Genomic DNA, 8,326 nt, shown 5'->3' on the forward strand with positions numbered 1-8,326 from the left:
ATTTCTGGATTTTATTAGTTTTTTTATTTTTATTTTTATTTTATTTATACGAAGTAAATTGGATATTCGGTTAGAAAAAGAAAAAAAGAATATCCAAGTAGTTTCAAACGAAACATATCGAATAACAAATATATCCAAAATCAGGATAATTGATTCTTTCCTAATGTTACTTTGTTGCATATTTTCGTTTTCTTTATCCGGGTGGAGCAAATGCAGTGAAGAAACTGAGATTTTGGAGTCGAGTTAAAAATGAAAGTGACATGTCCTATGCAACCTATTTCTCTTCTTTCCTCCACATAGTTATTCAATATGGATCCCTTATAGATAGAAATTTCTTTTTCAATTGGGTTCAAAATCAAATTTCTTAAAATATGAAGATTTGTGTTAAAAATTTGAGCAAATAAAATTAATATTTAGAATTCTGGAACACGAGATTACGAGAACAAGAAAAACACTAGTTACGAATGGATCATTGATAAATTAATCCACGGTTCACTCGGAAACGTTTCGGTTAAGAACATTGCTATTAATGTTGTTACTCGTTAGGTTTTTACCATCAACTAGAATAACCGCCCAAAGTTTTACTTTCTTTATGAATCACTTAAAGATTAAAAAAAAAACGGCGATTCCACGTCAGCAATCCAAGAAAAACACTTATCCAACATCGCCTTACAGCCGTTGATTAATAATATTTTATCACCTTCCATCAAACGGACACAACAGTCCCACGTCACCGATCCTCACGAGTTGATCTCTATCCAATAGAACGCGTTTCTTCTTCCTTCTTAACATCTCCAGACGCCTCAGAACTCTCCATCGCAAAAACCTAAATCCCCTCTCTTCGCTTCCCGAGAAAAATGGCACCAAAGGCAGGAAAGAAACCCGCAGAGAAGAAGCCCGCCGCCGCCGCAGCCCCCGCGGCAGAGAAGCCGGCGGAGGAGGTAGCCGAGAAGGCCCCGGCGGAGAAGAAACCCAAGGCGGGGAAGAAGCTGCCGAAGGAAGCCATCGGGGCGACGGACAAGAAGAAGAAGAGGAGCAAGAAGAGCATCGAGACGTACAAGATCTACATCTTCAAGGTGCTGAAGCAGGTCCACCCGGACATCGGGATCTCGAGCAAGGCCATGGGGATCATGAACAGCTTCATCAACGACATCTTCGAGAAGCTCGCCCAGGAGGCCTCGAAGCTCGCTAGGTACAACAAGAAGCCCACGATTACCTCCCGCGAGATCCAGACCGCCGTGAGGCTCGTTCTCCCCGGTGAGCTCGCTAAGCACGCCGTCTCCGAAGGAACCAAGGCCGTGACTAAGTTTACTAGCTCTTGAATTGAAAGTTGTGTGTTTTAGGGGTCTAGATCTGGTTGTTTTTTTCTAATTTGGTTTGTAATTGTTGAAGAACATATCGACTGGTGTTAAATCGTCTCTTTTGGAAGCAAAATCTCAATATAACGCGTTGGTTATTATATCTTATCCCTTTCATTAGTAATATTGTTCGCCCTTGATTTCTTCAAGAAGCTTTATTCATTCATCAAGATAGTTGTTACTATGTGTTCGTGGTTTTATTAATTTAACCGTGGTGGATTGGTTTTCTATGGATTGTTTCGTACAATTTCTAGTATTTCTCGTAAAAAACATATGAAATAACATTTGTACGAATAATTCTTGTTTGGATAGAAATCACTTTATTTCCTATCCCGGAAGAAGCATAGGAAGTTTGTTTTAACATATTGTTGTTTAAGTTGGCACAGTGTACGAGGAAATGTTCTCTCTAACATTTCTGGTTCATTCTTGTAAATGATTCAATTTTTCGGGTTTGAAAGTATTGCATTGTGAGAATAGCCAAGGGTAAAACACTTGAATCAGAGTTTCCTCCTATGTTCGTAGATCTATTGTGTTAGATAATGGCTTTTTCAGTTTTGCAACAACAAGAATTCAGGCAATATCCAACCTGAGACATTACAAAGTGTTAGGGTCAAGAATCTCAGACTAAGTTCCGAAAATAGATGATCTGGTGGTCCTTCTAGATCGACCCATATTGGCATTTATGATAAATCTGGTTTTGTTAGTGCAGATGACGCGATGTAAAACAAGTGCATAAATTACAACACACAAAATTTGTTAATGAGATTCGTTTCCTACGTCTCCGGGACCTCGTCCAGATTTCATTGACTTAAAACAAGAAACAACCTACAATTGCTATATGTTACAACACACACTTGTGTCTACCACTCTTTTCTAAGTATTCTATGAAGAATAGGAATCAAGCGCGCATGCATAGATCACCATCCAGCGTACCGGAGCTCATTATCTTCTACAACTGCAATCTTCACAGAACACCACAATAAAACCGCCTCTGTTAAACTTCCCCTGATTTTAGGTTTCAATCTTCCACATCTTGGAAGTACTTCACCAAGTACATCGGCACCCAACGCAGACCAGTGACACCAAAAGAGTACGTCAACTCCAACGCACAACAAGCTCACCAAGAGCTCCACACAATGGCTAACTTCACCATACAAAGCGTCAACACCGACGCCACCAAACTAGGTCAACATCATACTCCACCCCAAACTACTTCAGACACTGCTTCGACACCAAGCAGTAACAAACCAAGGAAACCTTTTTCTTTATTCTCGGAGATCTTGCTTTCTCATAAGGCACGTCCCTCCTTATATAAAAGATCAGAACTTGATCTCCATGTCTTCAACTTGCTCTTCAAGTCTTCAACTTGCTCTTCAAGTCTTCAACTTGCTCTTCAAGTCGAGAAATCATCTCTAGTGTCTTTATATCTCAAAACACATTCTAAAATATCCTTCGTTTAAAATTTTTTTCTTTTTGAATTATATTTAATACGAAAATTAAGATAATTACTTATATACCCTTAAACCTAATACTTATAGACTTATTTCTTTTTCTATCTCCCGCTCTCTGCCTCCGCACTTCTTATCTTTTTCTTCTTCTTTCTTCCTTCCTTCTTTTACGTTTCTCTCTTTCAGTTTTTTTTGTCTCTTCCATAAAATTTATGGTTTTTCATTCAACTTCATAGAGAATAAACGAGATGCAAATCGACGGTAACAAGAAGAGCAATCACAGTGTTGGCAAATAATTTTGGATTTTCTTTGATTTAGGGTCATGCTTGTTCTGGATTTTTGAGTTAGGGTTCTTAAGAAAAATTCTAGGATTTTTTAATCAGGGTTTTACCCTTTTATCCTTTTTAGTGAATTTTGGGTTGTTTTTATTTTGGGATCTTTTATTCTCGAATTGACACCAAAGATGACGAACCAGAAACGATGCTGATGAAGAAATTTGGGTTTTTTTCTTTGATTTAGTTTTTTTTTTGTTTTTCTTAGTTTTGGGTTTTCTGGATTTTCCTTTACTTAAGTTTGTTTCTTATTCTATTTAAGTCATGGGTTTATAATTTTTGTATTTGACTTTATGTTCCTTTGATCTTATTTGTAGATCTAAATTCAGTAAACTAACTTGTTAGAACTACATCAGTAGAACTAAGTATAACTTATTCAGTAGAATTCAGTAGAACTATGTAGGTATTACTAGTAGAACTTTGTACAATTATGTAAGTATTATTAGTAGAACTCAGTATAACTATCTCAGTAAAATTAGTAGAATTCAATACAACTAACTAAATAAAACTCGGTACAACTACCTCAGTAAAACTAGTAGAACTCGGTATAACTACCTCAATAGAATTGGTAGAACTTGGTACAACTACCTCAGTATAACTGGTATAACTCAGTATAACTACCTCAATAGAACTAGCAGACCAGTTGTACGTCGGTAATTAAAATTAAAAATTTTGAATTTTAAAATTTAAATTTTTTAAAAATAATAATTCGAAAAGTAAGTAGGGTAAAATAGGGTTTCTATGTTTTCATTAAACGATGAAGGACATTGAAATTATTGAAGGATATAGTGGATTTGTTTTTTTGGTATGAAGATATATGAGATGATGTCTCCTTCAAGTCTTCCAAAGACACTTAATGCAATTTTTTATTTTTTTTATTGGAAAACTTCATCTTCAAACAAACTTTTTTTTTTTTTGCTTTATGGAAAACGTCCATATGCATTCAAGCACATATTCTCTTTCTTTTTCTAAGCTCAGCAAGACCACACACATCATTCAACTCCATCTTCATGACACGCGTCTCTACTACCTCATGTAATACTTCGTGAACTGATACTTTCACATAAAAATTAATTACGCACTTGACTCGCTTCAAACCCAACTTCCTAAACAGTGATGGTAAACAACACACCACTAGACCACACACAGGGTTTTGTAAAAGTTGTGGCTGGTTTTTACTTATTAAAATGGTGGTCAGAAGCCGATGCTTCATTCGCTTGGGCCTAGGGCTGACTCTAATTCCAGAAGTCCCGTTTCAAGACTCTCGACATAGCACTTGCATCTTCAATACGAAATAGCACCGTTTTAGGATTTTTTTTATAAAAAAAAAATAAAATTTTCATTAACTTGCCCAGAGGGCAAATCTCCGGTATACCAGAGAAACAATGTTGGCTAGGTTACATGGAAATTACAAGAGAGACTTTCAGATCTAAGCAAATAGAGTATTAGATCTTGGGAAAGTAAGACAAGGCGGCCGGAACCTCCTCCACTAACTGATCAGTGGTGAATATTATGAGTTTCCAACCTAAAACCAATTGGTGATAATGAGAGTGGCTCATCTATCTTATATATTGTTTAGAATCCTTTTCAACTACCGATGTGGGACACTTTGTGTCTAATACTGAAAGCCGCTCGAATTATCCCCGTCTTCCTACAACTGGGGGTGTCCAAAATACAGCTGCATGCTGTTTTGACGACGGTGTACCGTCGAAGCCGTCACTGTGGATCAATCTTTGAACCTCTATCAGGCTGGTTGCGACCTCTCGATGTCCAAATTCGATTAATTGTCGCATGGACTTTACCGATATAAGGTGTGTGTCTCCAATGCAGAATCCCGCAACATAGTTTATGCATAATGGGTGAGAACGCTTCAAAACTTCTTCAGGGATAGTCACCAAAGCAACTCCATTAATCATTTTGGTGTTTGTCTTGTAGGTTCGGAATTGAGAAGTTTTCCCTACAAGGGGAGAAATCCATGGGTGTTTTCTCCGCTGGAGGGGAAGAGGAGACGAGTGAGTTGGGCTATGAGTGATGGTATCAATGACCTTATGTAACCTGAAATTAATTTCCGTCGATGAGTTTTGGGGCGAAACTCATACGTCTAGGTTCATAGAGAATCTCTTCTAAGTGGAAGTCAAACCAAGAGGATCTCGTTTGATTTAAATATTCCAAATAATTTCAACATAAAATTTTCAAATTTGAGGACACCAAAACGAAGGTAAAAACAATTCAAGCAATACACATATATTTAGGTACATAGTTGTTCAAAATAAAGACAAAGCATAATCAAGAATCATGGACACAATTATCAAGTTAAGCAAGACCTCATCGTTTAATTCGTAGAAAGCTTGATCTCTTCCTTGAACTTGGCCATCGCATCCCTAGGAAGCGTTACCAGCACTCTAACGCCACCGCTCATCCCTGGGTCCGCCTTTGACGCCGGCAATAAAACACAGAGATCCATTGTCATCGGAACCAAAGGTATAATGTTCACTAAACCTCCCCAACCATTGTACTGTAGACCAATTTGCCGCCAATCCGTGACGGTCAAAACCCCTTTGCTGATGCCTATAGTAGATGACATCTCTTTCAGCCTTCTCTCAATCTCGCAAAGTTTCACAAAGACGTATCGCTTGTCTAGCGCCGCTCTCTTCATGTCTTTTATGAGCCTCACGACACGAGACAACGAAGATTTGGTCAGCTCGTTTGCTGTCATTGCTACAGAGCCGCTGATGAAGGCATTGCCATAGTAACCTTCTGGTAATGGAGGCTCTATAAAGCTGCGGATGCCAATGGCCATACCCAAAACAACCGCCTCATCTGGACTCACATTCAGGGCTCGGCATCGTGCTCTCCAGACTTGGGCCGCAATAATCTCTAATGTTGTGACCACAACCTTCTCCTCATTCTCATTTGTAATTTGCTCATCATTTGCTATTGTTTTCTTGAGTTTCATGATATCTTCGGACGTAATGTTCAGGATCTCACGGGCCATGTCGCCAGTCAATGTATTCGCGGAAGTTGCAATAAAAGAGCCAGCCTCCGGAAAATCGACGACGCCTCCTATATCTCCTATATCACAGGATATTATCAAATTTATTTGTAAGAGCCAAACACAAACAAAACAGACTTCAAATTATACGTTTGTTTATTAATGGACACAATTACCCTTATATTTTATATTTTTGGTTTATTCTAGTTTTTTAAATTTGAGAAAATTTAGGAAATAATCGTAACTGATTTTATTTAAAATTATCTGATCAGTTTTGTTTTAAATAGTATATAATTATTATAAAAATGCATAGTTGCTATTTTGTTAAAATTTTGATGCTATGTATAATGTAATTAATATTTTAATGAAAATAATTATCAGTTATTATATTATAGGATTATAAGGTTAATTTCATATTAAAGATAATCAAAGGTATAATGGGACAAAATTATAAAGTAAAAAAGGTATAAAAGGACAAACATGATCTAAATATGGCCTTACTAGCCAATTTCTCCTTTTAAAAATGAGTAATTGTTTTTTTGAAAAAGTCATTTATGAAACTTATTTATTTAAATTTATTGATTGTAGCCTATTATTGTATATAATATTTTTATTTTATATGAAATTTTTAATTTGAATGAATGTAATTTCACTTTTATGAATATAAGGATTGAGTAACCCGTTAATTTACTTTATTTTTATTATTTAATCCATATAATTTAGTTATATATATTTTCACAGTTTTCTTCAAAAATTATTAGAATGTTTTAACACAAAATGGGCAAAATAGAGATATTTTGAATGACTTTTTCATTTTATACTTTTGCATTAATTGGTCAACATGGAACATAATTATCCTCCTATTAATAAAAACAATTTAAAAAAAAAGTTGGTCTGGTTGACCAAAAAAAGGTTGTTCTGATTCTTTTAGATTATTTGAAAAATATTTAATTTGTTAATTTGTTTGGTACATATTAGTGTAATATTATTTTTCATAATTATTATTCTTAATAAAATTTTAACATTTGATTAATTATTAATGACATTTTAAGTAATTTTACATATAACTAAAGATTTTTTTCCAAATATTGATTGTTTTTAATAAAAAAAAAGGATGAGAATAACAAAAAGTGTTTAATTTTTAAAAAGATGAAAAATAAAATACATGAAAAGAAAACACTCAAAAATTGTGTTTGAACATGTAATACTACAAAAGTGTATATGTTGAATGCATACCATTAAAGGTGAGCCTTTCCCTCTCCCATACGGGAATGACGCTGGGTTGAGGAGTCTTTCCAGAGGCAAGCTCGATCATCGCTCGGAAAAGCTGAGCCGCTCCAACACCGTCAGCGACGGAATGGGAGTGAGCCATTCCAATAGTGATTCCTCCACAGGCAAACTTGGTGACTTGTAGAGCCAGAGGGTCATATCGATCCTTCACAACCTTTCACAGGTTCGTAACAAGGCACAAGTTGGTAAGCTTCGTCACCAGCACTATCCAAGTAATTGAGAGAAGAGAGGGTACATGCAGCCGTTGCCCTTATAAAGGGGACTCCATCTCCGGGTTTGCAATTAAGCTGAAGTCTATTGTCGTCGGATTTCCGGTGAAGTTTTCCGGCAAAAGGGTAGTAATAGACAAGGGCATGAGAGAGGGCATGCTGTAGAAGATAAGCCAGATCGTGGTTGGCTTGATCTTCAAGGTAGGGTTCAGGGGCAAATACGCATATGGTTTGGACGATGCTTTCCACCATAGGATCATTGTCGAGGGTGGACAGAGACAGAGAGACATCAGGTGTTGGCTTTGAGGGTTTCACTAGAACCACTTCTGACTTCTCAACGACCAAGGGACTTAAACTGTCTTCGCTTTCCATGTCTATTTCCTTCTGTTTGTAATTTGTATAGAACGTGTTTGTGTGGTGTACAGACGACGATTGATCTTTTTATACACATGTTCCTGTAACAATCTTTTAAAAGTATATCTCGTTTTATGGGTGCATCTGTGATCTATTTAATTTAGGCTATGTTCGTTTCGTAGTCGCCAGCGACAGCTACTTGCGATAGCGATTAAAATGTTGTTCGTTTCGTATGATCCTGATATGATTTGGAAAGATCTGACGTTTCTTTTTTTTGACTTGGTAAGATCTGACTTTGAAGATTTGGAGATGGAAATGGAATGAAAATATACGAATCGGACGG

At 36.5% G+C, this 8,326-nt stretch overlaps 1 protein-coding gene and 1 pseudogene across 1 annotated transcript; one reads left to right on the forward strand and one right to left on the reverse strand.

Annotated features, from left to right (window-relative positions):
* Positions 1-792: 792 nt before the first annotated feature.
* LOC106337431 (histone H2B.3-like) lies at positions 793-1,463 on the forward strand. Its single transcript, XM_013776534.1, has one exon. The coding sequence runs from the start codon at positions 858-860 to the stop codon at positions 1,320-1,322; it is 465 nt and encodes a 154-aa protein (XP_013631988.1). The 5' UTR covers positions 793-857; the 3' UTR covers positions 1,323-1,463.
* Positions 1,464-5,470: 4,007 nt separating this feature from the next.
* Positions 5,471-8,001, reverse strand: LOC106341289 (annotated as a pseudogene).
* Positions 8,002-8,326: the final 325 nt, after the last annotated feature.

This window comes from Brassica oleracea, chromosome C4 (assembly GCF_000695525.1).
Source record: "Brassica oleracea var. oleracea cultivar TO1000 chromosome C4, BOL, whole genome shotgun sequence".
In the NCBI taxonomy this organism is placed as follows: Eukaryota; Viridiplantae; Streptophyta; class Magnoliopsida; order Brassicales; family Brassicaceae; genus Brassica; species Brassica oleracea.